Here is a 14,276-nt window from a genome sequence, read left to right as displayed (position 1 = left end):
AATCAAGATTTAATCTGTAGTATAGGCCAATTTCTGAGGTGTAAATACTCATCCTGAAAATTCAGCAATCAACTAATCTGAAGAGCTTTTATGAGCTGACTCTAGCAATATCCCTGGCCATAAATCACTTTGTAGCCAAAAAATGTAATATAAATATCTGCATTTGTATGCTGCTGCGGCTGATCACCTTCAAAGGTTAAGCCTCTGTTGTCCATTAATTTATCCAAATCTCTTTTGTATATCTATATTTTCAGTTCCCATTCTCTTGGGGTTGCAAGTTAGCATTAAAGATGTTCACAGATTGAGTTAATGTTTTGATTTTCTAAAAAAAAATTTCTAAATTATATCCTCTGTTATATATTTTGCACATATGCCTATATTCCAGATTATCTGCTAAGAGCTAATGAGGTGTGTTTTTTTAAATTAAGCAAAATGTTTTTACGATAAAATTTTCAAATGTGAAAGTACCATGAACAGTTCCAAATTATGGAGGAAAGACCAAAGAGAAATAAAGTTATACAATCTTTATGCTTTGAAAATTCAGTCTTCTGATTTGTGGTTATGGGCCATAGCATGATGTTAGTGAATTCCATTATTTTACCACCTGTTGTATGATACAGGCCTTCCTTTTATTTGTACTGTGTTGCTTTCAAATGTTAGAGGCTGCCTTTAAGAATTGGCATTCTTGAATTTGATAAATGCCTATACATTTTCAGTCATATCTTCATGATTTTATCCATAATTCCTTTTTTGTTCCCATTTCAAGACATATGTCCTAATTTTAAAAATCTGTCCTGATATGGTAATCCTTCCATGCCTTTGACTCTGTTAGCTGACATTCAGCTCAGTTATATCTATCTTGATGTGCATGATTTTAACTGCACACAGTGTTCTAAGTACAAATGCACAGTGGTTTTATACAGTGGTAAATGAATGTTTTCTTTTTTCTTTTGGTATCTTTCATTATTGCTGCTGTCCAACAAATACACAACATTTTGGATTTGGTGTCTTTAGGGAATAGTCTACTAACCTCTCCCAAGTTCCTTTCTTGAGTTAATAATCAATTTCACTTTAGTTAATCAGTTTAATAACTTTTCTATATACTCAGAGATTTTCATGTAATAGGTGGACTTGAAGACTTCAGCAAAATAACTTATAAATAACTTAGGCCTTTTATTTTAGGCCTAATAGTGCAGATCGCTTAAATTCTGAAACAAGAATAAATGACCCTAGAATCTATTTCATTAGGTAGGTGGAAATTAAAGGGCCTTCTGTGTTACCAGGAACCAACACTGCACAGATCTGAAAATGGTATTGCTGCTTTTTGAGGAAAAAGAAAAAAACCCTTATTTTTGCAATAGTGTCTCTTTCCCAATCTCTTGCTCTTGTTGAAGAAAGACTTTTGCCTGCAAAGTGTCATAGCTGTCTAACAGTCTGGCAGACACTGTCTATACAGTTGACTTGGCCTCAGAGTCTGACCTATTTTAATGACTTGGTTTTGAGTAGGAGCTAAATGAAACACTTAAGTCAGGTTAAAATGTGATAATTAATAAGCTTTTGCACAAATACAAGAAACCATCACTTTCAATCAGATACTTTGACCCATACCCACAAATCAGATGATTGACCCTTTTTTTTTTTTTGCTGGGGCAATGAGGGTTAAGTGACTTGCCCAGGGCCACACAGCTAGTAAGTGTCAAGTGTTTGAGGCCGCATTTGAACACAGGTACTCCTGAATCCAGGGCTGGTGCTTTATCCACTGCACCAACTAGCTGCCCTAGATGACTGACCTTTTAAAGAATAAAGAATATATCTTTATTCCTCTTTAGCCCCTCCTTTGCCATGTTTTGTAATTATTTATGTTAGTTCCAACTCTCATAATTTAATTGTAAGAATATAAAAATTATTAGATTTTCCTAAGATACTTTTAAATGTTTGATATGAAATAGGGAGAAAATGAAGGTAAATAATTTGTCTTATGACTCTGCTACTATATCCCAAGTTTATAATGGAAAACTTTTTTTTTAAAACTAGAGTTGGGGTAGCTATGGGGGTAGGGAGACCACATGGGGAACTCCTGGTGTAGAAAATTCCTCCATGGTTGCACATAGGCAACTCACTTATAATTTATAGTCCAGAGAGTTGCCTGGAGCACAGAGGGGTAAAGGAACTTGACCATGGTCAGGAAAGCTGGTGTGTGTCAGAGTCTGGGCTTCAATTTAGGCCTTTCTGATTCCCAAGCCAGCTTTCTATCTACAGTGCAACCCTGTTTCTCAGAAAACTTGAGTTTTCATTTATTTTCAAGCTCTAAACTTGCCTGAGAAATCATTTTTCAGTTTTGGGAATTTTTAGTTGGTATGTGTTTTGTTTTGTTTTTAAGTTTTAAATTTTAAGTTGTTTGGAAGATTGTTTTAATTTCAGGTTGTTTGGAAGATTATTTAAAAGAGAAAATGGTTAAGGGAAAGTACTTGAATTGAATTTTATGTTGTTACTTTTTCTTTTAGGTGCACAATTGTGGAGGAGTCTCAGTGAAAGGTAGGAAATTTCCTTTGTAGTCTGTCTGATAGGATAGTTAAATTTCAGGTGTAAACTCTAGGGGAGGGCACAAAACCTCCACCATGATATCTCTTTTCCCTATATAGTTCAGACTCTTGGTGATGGGGACCCAGCTTCTGTGGCAATGTCCAAAAGCGGAATGTCCCAACAACATAGTTGATTTGAGAACAAAATTATTATGAAGATTATTCTGAAAAGTTGGTTGCATCTTGAAACCTTTCAGTAGTGGGTTTTTTTTGTTTTGTTTTGTTTTGTTTTGGTGAGGTAATGGAGATTAAGTGACTTGCCCAGGGTCACACAGCCAGTAAGTGTTAAGTGTCTGAGGCCGGATTTGAACTCAGGTCCTCCTGACTCCAGGGCCAGTGCTCTATCCACTGCGCCATCTAGCTGCCCCAATAAGTGGTTTTTGTAGGGCCTGATCTTTTTTTCCTGGAAAAATAGTCTGTCCTGTAAGATATGTTGCTTAACTTGGCTAATTGAATTAGAACAGTATGCTCAGGCCAAGTAAGGCAAAATGGCTTAAAAGCCTATGTCCTAGAGATATTTTTATTTACATATCTAAAGAATAACATATAATTATATATTTGTTCATATAAGAAAGAATAGGGTAGAATTATTCAGGGAAAGAAACATTTCTTGTTTTTATCTCCTGAATGTATTTGAGTGAGGGAAACTAAGAAAAATGTAGCAATGAATAGTAGTTTGTAAATATGGTATTAGCATCAACTTGAGAAACACAATCTAATATAGGAGTTTCTGACCACATGTTTGGATTTATTTTGAGGGCTCTGTTATATTAATTTTATCCAGTAGGCTGTAAGAGGCTTGAGGACAGTAACTATTTCATTTTTGTTGTGATCTCTCCAAACTTCACACAATGCCTAAGTATCATAGGTACTTACAAATATTTACATTAAGTCGAATGTTACTTAGGTGCACACAATTGGATATGTGTGTGATTGTGTGTATGCACACCCACACTCATATATCCAAATTTGTTTACATGGACACACACACACACATATATACACACATATTACTATGCATAAGTCAAAGTAGATATCATGAAACTAACATGTTATAATTAAGATCATACCATTTAAACTTTCTTAGTAGTATATGTTCTCCAACTTGAGAGGGTCTGCCAGATTTCATTAGTTTTTTTTTTTATTAAATTTTGTTTTTGGATCTAGTGCAAGAATATTCATTTGAAAAATGAAGGAAAAGTTTTCTCTCGGCCTCGAGATATTTTGTCACTCATTTCTCACCTATAACTGCACTAACAAACCATGAGAAATAGTTTGGGAGCAAGCGTAAGGTACCAGCCTGTCATATATGGACATTTTGATTGCTAAAAAAGGCAGAAAAGTGAATTTATATGAGGAAGACTATTAACATCAACTTGAGAAACACAATCTTTCAGATAAATATTTTGCTTTTAAAAATAGATTTTTGGTAGTATTTTTTGTTTTTACATTTACTTACATTTCTCATGTATCCCTCCTCCTTCCCCTGTCTCAGAGAGCCATTGCTCTCATTTAAAATGTTGAGAGAAAAAGACGGAAAATTACCCCTATCAACAACCCAAATGACCATATATGAAAGGGGCAGTGCCTTACAGTTGCTCCTAAACTGTTCCTCATGGTTTGCCAGTTACAGCTGCACATGATCACTGGGTTTAGTGAAAAAATCTGTTTCTAAGTGACTCTAAGTAATGCAGGATGCTGGGGGATGACAGTATTTGATGAGGGATCACTAAAATAGATGGATACTTCCCTCAGTAAATCAGATCCTTAATCATTTTTATTTTAATACCTTCCTAGAAAGACAATTAGAGCATTTTTTCCCTTGGTTAAAAAGTACCCTTTGATTCTGGGTGTACTCTTTTAAAAATTATAATTACCTTGAAGGATGTAAGAATGAAGAAGTATGATTTGAGATTGCTCTTTAGAAATGACAGCATATTTCACAGCAATGTCATTAATAGTACAAAATCTCATCTCTTTTGGTTTTATGGAAAATAATTTTCTGTCATGTTTTCATTTTTCATATTTTTGTAAAAATTAAAAAGGTTAAAAACTACAAGTGAATAATCAGAAGGGACTTTATAACATAAACTGTTAACATTCCCATGTGGGAGGGGATGTTAAAAGGGCTCTTTTAGAATCCTAATGTCACAAGGGGTCATAGAGACAAAGTGAGACAGAAAGACATAAATAGTTTTGTTATATTTTGAATATGTCAGAAAAAAAGAAAAGCAAAAGAGGAGGGGAGAGGATAGATTAAAAGGAAAATGGGACAAAATATAGGAGAAATTATTAAAAATACATAATTGGATTTTGTTAAGTAGAACCATATACAAACTTGGTAGGGAGAATAGGGGAACAGCATCACTTGAATTGGTTAAGAGAAGGAAGAACACACAGATTTACCAAAGAGTTTAGTGTAGAAATACATTCAACTCAACAGGGATATAGATTGGACAGAAAGGATAGGGAAATATAAGTGGGACGTTAGATTCAGGGAGGAATTAGTCATAAACAGAATAAATCTTATTTATTTATTTTTTTGCAGGGCAGTGAGGGTTAAGTGACTTGCCCAGGGTCACACAGCTAGTCAGTGTCAAGTGTCTGAGGCTGGATTTGAACTCAGGTCCTCCTGAATCCAAGGCCAGTGCTTTATCCACTGCGCCACCTAGCTGCCCCCAAACAGAATAAATCTTAAGTCTTGGAAAGGGGATACTGGAAAAAACGGTAAAAGGAAAAAAAATTAAGGGGTAGTAACTTGAAATAAGCAGGAAGAGAAAAGGTAATCCATTAGGGGTATAGAATGAGATATATCAGGAATTCAACCTGAGAGAATTTGTTTTTTTGATTCTGTATATTTGTTAAAATAAACCTGTTTGTCTTTTTCTTTTTTCCACTGTAGTAGGGAGAGGAAGAGGAAATAGATTTCTGTTCATTTAAAAAACATAGAGAGGCTGGGGAGTGCTGCAGAGGGGAAATGTTGCATGCATCTTCAGATGAGGTCGCTCTATCATTAGTTTTGCTTAATTGTTTTGGTTTTTTTGTTGTCGTTGTTACCAAAGACTTCCCACAGAATGCGAGTAACCAGGAAATGTGTGTCATGGAAAAACAAAACACATCAATAAAACTTTTCAAAAAACTCAAATTAATGGCATTTGGTGGGATGTCTGTATACGGGCTCTCTAATTTGTTAGAATTTTTACCGCCACACTTCCATGTTCAGTTCCATTTTGTAGCAGGTTATCAAAAAAACAAAAACAAACCAAAACACATAATTCTGGTTATACTCCAATAGAACTTTATAATGAAAGAAATGTACATAGATACATTGCCCTTGTGAGATTAAAATTGGATATTAGATCATAAATCTCCCCTACTTAACTTTTCCCTTAATTTATCTCCCAGACTAGTAAATGGAAGAAGCTTCTGGTTTTCTAGATAGAGCCTTTATTGTATGGTAGTCACAAGGTGATGTTGATTAGAAGGATAGGAAAATAGAAATACAATACAAATTGTCTTAAGTCTAGGCTTAGTCTATATTCCTTATAAAAACTCACCAAACCGAAAAGGCCACCTTTGGAGAGAGAGACCGTCTGTGCCGCGCCGTCAGGAGTCCCGCCAAGCAGGCAAAAAGGCCTACTCCCGTTCTCTCCTCCCCGGAAGTCAAGAGCCCGGCAGGCAGTCTGACATGCGTAGCAGGCGGACTGTTCATCTCCTCCCCAAAAGGGTGGTCCTTGAAAAACTGGCGTCTTTCAGTTATCCTAACCAACTGTTAAAAACTTTCATATTTTACTACATTTCCCCCCTTTGCTTCCTCAAGAAACGGAATGTTTCCTTGATGGAACAGTAAAAAGAATATAATAACTTTGATCTTAAGGACCCTCCCACCCTCCCTAGTTTGGCCATGAGCCACCTAATTTAGTGGACTTTCTCTTAAATACCCCCACTGACTTTGCCTCATTTGCCTAATCTCCCTTGCTTTAAGCCTCTAAAAGTCTTGCTTTAAACAGAAAAGCCAGCCCAGTTTAAAGGGCAAGATGCTCGAATATTCTACTATCCCTTTGATTTTTCTCATCGGAATGTATTGGGACAGCATAACGTCCCGACTTAGAGGAATAGTTTACTCAATGGTCCTTCATAACATTATTGGTTTTTTCCTCATTCAGGCAGCAAAAAGTTTTTTGTATAATAGTATAAGTGAGAATCTTTGGGAAAATACGTTTAATATAAGTAGAAATTTTATGCCTGCAATTGAAATACCTTTTAATACCACATCCATAGTTCATACGACTAAGGATTTTATTTTTTTTGTTATTATCATTGTTATAATATGGGGGAAATTCTCATATATGGAGAGAGTTCTCAAAATGGCTGTTTCTACTAGAGATGATCCAAGTTTAGAATCAGATCAGCAGAAACTACTCCCTCTGCAGGAAGCTATAGAACATAGTAAAAAGGGAGTGCCAATTCAAGTCAGAAAACATAGCCCCTTTAGACCAAGTGACTTGAGCGCATGGAAATCAATCATCCCTAGTTTTGAGAAAAATCCAAACACTGTAATTTCACAGTTAAGGACTATATTTAATGCATATCAACCCAGTTGGGCTGATGTTACTTGCCTTTTGGAAACTTTACTGTCCCCAACTGAGATTACAGATATTATCTCAGCAGGAAATGCCCTTGTTGCGAAAGGTAAGGCCGATGTGGAATGGCCTCTAAAGGATCCAGAGTGGAATTATAATAATGATAGGGATTTCCAAAGATTAAAAGATGCTAGAGAAACACTTCTGAAGGGAATGGAATCTTGCTCTAGAAAACCGGAAAACTGGCATCTTTCAGTTATCCTAACCGACTGTTAAAAATTTTCATATTTTACCACACCCTTAATAATTAAGCCTGTTTTTTATTATCACTTGCTTTTTAATCTTAAAATTTAGTCAAATTCTTAATTTTATCATAAATTGCGATTGTATTTTAGCAATAGCTAAAACTACCAGATGATTTACTAGGAATGATGTTAGAAGGAGAAATACAATTGAAAAAGATTATGTAAATATAAAATATGTTTCAGCACATAGGACATAGATTTCTGATTTAACAATAGTATAAGTACAACTATTAGATATGAAAAGGGGTTTATCTTGAGTTTTAGAATGCATTTTAATGTGCTGTCTATAAGCTGTATTTATGTACTTAAAGTGATTCATATTGGATAAATTATCGTGAAGCATTTGTACCCAGTCTCTTTAGTTATAATGAAGTGTTTGTCAAACCCCAAGCCATAAACATTTTTTCAATTCATTTGCCTTTTAAGCACTGACTGTGCAAAGTGTTGTTCTGGACTCTGGAGGATAAAGATGAAAAATGAAAAAAAACCTCTTGCAATCAAGAAACTTATATTGTGTGGATTACAACACACATATATACATGCTATATATATATATATATATATATATATATATATATATACACACACACACACACACATATATATACATGCTATATATATACATATACACATATATACATGCTATATATATATACCATATATATGTATATATATGCCTGATTGAAGGTAATAACATTAGCTAGCATTTATATCATGCATTGAGATTTGCAAAGCACTTTTACATACATTATGTACTTGATCCTCATAGCAACATTGTGAAGTAGGTACCATTATTATCCCTACTTTATAGATTACGAAACTGAGACTGTCAAAGTTTAATTGACTTGCCCAAGGCCACACAGGTAGTGAGTATATGAAGAAGGATTTGAGGTGAAGTCTTTCTAATTCCAAATCTTGTGCTCTATCCACTGTGTCACCTAGGGGGCAAAGGAAAGATCCAGATTGGGAAACTTTGAAGAGAAAAAAAAATAACTTTCAGTTGAGGATAATCAAGGAAGAGTCGGCCCTTGAAGGCAAAGAATTTCAGTAGGCAGATACAAAAGTGGGAAAGTGTTCCAGGCATGAGGTCGATGGGAGACTAAGGAGGAGACCAGCTATGAGACTACATGGAGAATCAGAGTCAGTGTACATTTGTTTAGTACTTTTTATGTGCCAGGCACAGTGCTAAGTACTGGGAATACAAAGAAATGTATAAGATAGTACCTGCCCTCCAGTAGCTTACAATCTAACAGGGGAGACAACACATGAAAAGAAGCTGAAAAGTGAGTTAGGGGAGTTTTGGGGGTGCGTGATGAAGTCATGCAGCTAGAGTAAGAAATGATCTGAGGAGGTAAGAGTTTCCAAGTTGGTTTCATCTTGCAGAATGCAGTTTCTGGAGATGATGAAGGAAAGTAGTCAGATGGGAACTGATGAGAATTCTGTCTTTTATCCTTAAATAGTGAAAGATCTGGGCAGAGCTCTCCTGTTCTCTACCCGTTCCAGTCAGAGGGAGAGAGGGGCTCCAGGGATAAGGGGGTGTTTAGGCAGTTTGGGTTTCTGGGTTGATTTCATCTTGAAAAATGATGAACTTCTGGAGATGATTAAATCAGGAAAGTAGCTCTTTGGGAAATAGAGACAAAAGAGATGAGGATGAGACAGGGGCTTATTGCTTGTTTGTCTGGAACATGAGTTATGTAAAGGGGATTTGTCTAATAAGGTTGGAAAGCTTGAGAGTCTCCTTCTTAAAGGCTCATGAATTCCTGGCTAAAGTGTTTATATTTTATCCACTGAAGGTTTTTGATTAGGGAAGCTATATGTTCAAATTTCTACTTAAGAGAGATCATTTTGCCAACTATGTGAAGGATGGATTGGAGAGGAGAGAGACTGAAGACCTGGGAGATTCTTTAGGAAGCTGTTCTAAGCAGTGTCAGCAAGAGGTGTTGAGAGCCTGAAATGAGATGACAACAGTGTTAATACAGATAAAGTGACGTTCAAGAGAGAAGATAGAAGAAGCTGACACAATTGGCAACTAATGCGATATTGGGATGGATATGGAAGAGTCCAAGATGATTCTGAGGTTTGAGCATGGTTGACTGGGTGGATAATGGTGTGCAATCAGCAGAAATAAGGAACGTAGGAAGAAGGGCAGAGTTAGTGGGAAAAGATAAGTTCAGTTTTGTATAAGTTGAGTTTGAGGTGCCATTGGGGCATCTGCTTGGGATATTCAGCAGTCTAGAATTCTGGGGGCCAGATTTGGACTGGATACATATATTTGGGAGCCATCTATGTGGAGGCTCTAACTCAAGCCATGTGAATGGATGAGATCTGATCACAATGAGAGAGAATATGAGAAAATATGAGAAAAGAATAGGGCTGAAGACAGAACCTCTAGGGGACACCCATGTTTAGGGGGTGGCAAGAAGGCACTGGACCTTCAGAGAAGTCAGAGGAGTAGGAATAGAGACCAGAGGACAATCCAGAGAGAGGACCTAGAAGAAACAGGCATTTAACAGCTACAGAAAGGTCATGGAGGATGAAGACTGAGAAAAGGACATTGGTTTTAGTGATTAAGATAATATCAGTAATTTGGGAGAGGGTAGTTTAATTTATGTAGCTGGGACTGGGAACCAGATTGCAGAGGTTTGAGGAAATGATTACATGATAAAGAAGTGGAAACAGTGAATGAAAAATGTTTTTTCAAGAAGTTTAGTAGTGAAAAGGATGACAAATTATAGGAAGATAGTTTGTGTAAGTCCTACCAGGTTCTACCATGTCAGAAGTCCTTTGAATCTAGTTCTGAGGATACAATTTACTTATCTATGGTTCAACCTAAACTTAAGTGCAGATAGGTTCTTCACCTATAGGCTGGCTACTAGGCTATGCAATTTTTGGCTATGGCATGTTATAAAACAAAAAGCTTGAAGAGATATGATAGGACCAAGGAAATAAATATAATGTGTGCATATAAATACATATATTTTTTATATATTATATATTTTCACATCTCTAATATATATGAAAATTTATACATGTATGTGTTTAGGTATATCTACATGCATATAAACATGAACACATGCATACATGTATGTGTGGATATATACATGTGTATGTCTGTATATATGTATATATATACATATACACACACACACAGATGGATCAAAGACATTTATAGTTATCAGGTAAGGGAGTCAGCTTAGAAAGATTGAAGAGGAAAGAGAGAGAGAGAGAGGGAATGATTGATGGATCCAGGCCCCAGAGGATATAAATATAGCAGTACTCCTTGGAAAGGAGGACCCTATCCTTTGAGACTGTAAAGAAGAAGCAGGGAGAGCATAAGTGAAGACACAGAGGATTGTGGGGAGATTGTGACAGATAGACTGATATTGGTAAGAAGCAAGGTCATCTGAAAAATTGTGGCCAGGGAAATAAGGGTGAAGATGTAGATGAGTGATACGACAATTTGAAAGAGTTCTTGGGAGAGAGTGAAAGCAGCCAACCAAAGATCCCTTTATCAATCAAAAGGGCTTGTTTTGTAGTGGTGAAGGCTCAGTTGGATTTAAGTAGTATAAATTTGTGGTGGATCCAGCCAGTGTGGTTTTGTGAACTGCTCCTGAGTTGCCTGGTGGCTAAGGAATAAGGTATGGGAAAAGGAGATGAAATGATTAGAGTGGCTCAGGGTTAGAGCGTTGTGGCTCAGGAACAGCAGAAAATAAAGGGGCAGGTGTGTCAAGAGTATAGTCAGTTACAGTCATTTACTATGTGCTTACTATGTGCTAAATGCAGGAGATAAAAAGAAAAACATGCCTTTAAGTAGGTCACATTATTGGGGGAGAAAAATGTTTCAATAATTATGTTGAAATGGCATCTTTTAGGGTCAAGATTGTGAAGGAAGGGAAATCAAGGCAGAAAAGAGGTAATGGATGAAAAAAACAAGGAATGAGCTATGATAGCAGATGTTGTCACCTGTTTCAGGACGATTTAGTCATTGTGAAAGGTTCAAGGAAAAGACATTGAACTTTTTTTCCTGACAGATTTCATGATCTTGAAGGCAGAGAAGTTTCAGGTGGTAGTGAGGTCTGAAGGTCAAAGACCATTTCTGTGGATAGCTTATGGAAAGTCATCTTTCATTCAGCATGATACTTGCTTTCACCAGCTTTCTCAGATTCTTGCTGAGGTCTCTGGACCTGAACTAGAAAGACAGGGTAACACAAGGATCATATAATACATTATGGAAGTTACCAAGGAAAATTAGAGTGCTTGTGATGGAGAAGAAGACAGTGGGTCAGGTGCTGCTGTTATTGCGGAAGGTGGGAGAATGACCCTGGGGAATAGTATATGAGCCACAGAAATAAAGATCTGGGCAGAGTGATTTTTTAAATAAAAGTATTTTATTATGTATGGATAGGTTTCAACATTTGTTTTCATAGGATTTTTAGTTCCAAATTTTTCTCCCACCTTCCCCTCTCTCCTCCCCAAGACAGAAAGCAATCTGATATAGGTTATATATGTACAATCACATTAAACATATTTCTGCATTAGTCATATTGTGAAAGATGAATCAGAGCATCAGGGAAAAACCTCAAAAAAGAAGGAAAAAAACCAGTCAAAAAGTAGAAATAGTATGGTTCAATTTGCATTCATAAACCAGTCCTTTTTTTCTGGATGTTGAGAACATTTTCTATCATGAGTTCTTTGAAATTGTTTTGGATCATTGCACTGCTAAGAAGAGCCAAGTCTATCACCACTGTTCATCACACAATGTTGCTTGTTACTGTGTACAATGTTCTCCTGGTTCTGCTCCTCTTAGTCAGCATCAGTTCATGTAAGTCCTTCCAGGTTTCTCTGAACTTCTCCTGCTCATCATTTCTTTTATTTTCTTAAAAGTATTTTATTATTTCCCGGTTACATGTAGAGATAGTTTTCAACATTTGTTTTTATAAGATTTCTAGTTTCAAATTTTTCTCCCTCCCCTCCCTACCGCCTCCCCAAGACAGCAAGTAATCTGATATAGGTTATATAGGCAAATCACATTAAACATATTTTTGCATTAGTCATGCTGTCAAAGAAGAATCAGAGCAAAAAGGAAAAACCTCAAAAAAGAAAAACAAAAAAATTAGAAACAGTATGGTTCAATCTGCATCTAGATTCCATAGTTCTTTTTTTCTGGATTTGGAGAGCATTTTCCATCATGTGTCCTTTGGAACTATCTTGTACCATTGTATTGTTGAGAAGAGTCAAGTCTATCCTAGTTGATCAACACACCGTGTTGTTGATACTGTGTACAATGTTCTCCTGATTCTGCTCATCTCATTTAGCATTAGTTCATGTAAGTCCTTCCAGGTTTCTCTGAAATCTGCCTGCTCATTGTTTCTTACAGCACAATAGTATTCCATTACATTCATATACCACAACTTGTTCAGCTGTTCCCTAATTGATAGGCATCCCCTCAATTTCTAATTCCTTGCTACCACAAAAAGAGCAGCTATAAATAATTTTGTACACGTGGGTCCTTTCCCCCCTTTTTATGATCTCTTTGGGAAAAAGACCTAAAGTGGCATTGCTAGGTCAAAGGGTATGCACAGCTTTATAGCCCTTTGGGCATAGTTCCAAATTGCTCTCGAGAATGGTTGGATCAGTTCACAGCTCCACCAACAATTCATTAGAGTTCCAATTTTTCCACAGCTTCTCCAACATTTATTATTTTCCTTTTTTGTCATATTAGCCAATCTGATAGATATGAGGTGGTACCTCACAGCTGTTTTAATTTGCATTTCTCTAATCAATAGTGATTTAGATCATTTTTTCATATGGGAATAGATAGCTTTGATTTCTTCATCAGAAAACTGCCTGTTCATATCCTTTGACCATTTCTCAATTGGGGAATGACTGGGATTCTTATAAATTTGATTTCGTTCCCTATATATTTTAGAAATGAGGCCTTTATCAGAAATACTGGCTACAAAAATTATTTCCCAGCTTTCTGCCTCCCTTCTAATTTTGGATGCATTGTTTCTCTTTGTACAAAAACTTTTTAATTTAATGTAATCAGAATCATCCATTTTGCATTTCATAATATTCTCTATCTCGTTTGGTCATAAACTGTTCTCCTTTCCATAAATCTGAGAGGTAAATTATTCCTCCCTCTCCTAATTTACCTATGGTATCACCTTTTATGTCTAAATCATGTACCCATTTTCACCTTATTTTAGTTTAAGGTGTAAGTTATTGGTCTATGCCTAATTTTTGCCATACTATCTTTCAGGTTTCCCAGCAGTTTTTGTCAAATACTGAGTTCCTATCCCAGAAGCTGGAGTCTTGGGGTTTATCAAACAGTGCACTGGACAGAGTGGTTTAATAGGATCTTATGACTCTCAAAGGAGAATTTGTTGAATAATGTTGGCTAGGCAAGGAGCTGAGAATAGTAGTGGAAGCCAGTATCATGATGAATCCTTCTTCCTTCATTCTCTTCCTTTCTTAATATGTGAAATATCCAGAAAGGGAGACTTGAGATACTTCTAAGTCTTAGCTGATCTTTTTTTTTAAAAAGCAGCCCAGTCACTTTGCCAACTTAAAGTTAAAAAAATAAAGTGGAGAAAAATATTCTAAAACTTTCTGTAGTGGAACTTTTGTTCTTTTAATTATAGTATAAATGAGCCACATTGTTATGACTGTATAAAGAAAAATTTTAATAAAGTAATTGATCTTATTATAATTAGGAGGTATTTGACTCATGGAATATGAACACCATGAGTTTTGCATATTGATGTATTTGATTTTGTAATTTCATCCAGAGAGGTAATCAGGCT

The 14,276-nt window shown here is 36.1% G+C and overlaps 1 protein-coding gene across 1 annotated transcript in view; it reads left to right on the top strand.

Annotated features, from left to right (window-relative positions):
- RETREG1 (reticulophagy regulator 1) overlaps nucleotides 1-14,276 on the top strand; it is a 166,005-nt gene that overhangs the window by 42,239 nt on the left and 109,490 nt on the right. Inside the window, exon 3 of the mRNA XM_043982932.1 lies at nucleotides 2,505-2,535. Coding sequence (XP_043838867.1) covers nucleotides 2,505-2,535 — 31 coding nt within the window. The remainder of the gene's footprint in view (nucleotides 1-2,504; nucleotides 2,536-14,276) is intronic.

The sequence above is a fragment of the Dromiciops gliroides genome, chromosome 1 (genome assembly GCF_019393635.1).
Source record: "Dromiciops gliroides isolate mDroGli1 chromosome 1, mDroGli1.pri, whole genome shotgun sequence".
Taxonomy (NCBI): domain Eukaryota; kingdom Metazoa; phylum Chordata; class Mammalia; order Microbiotheria; family Microbiotheriidae; genus Dromiciops; species Dromiciops gliroides.
This window is presented reverse-complemented; position numbering and strand designations above follow the sequence as displayed.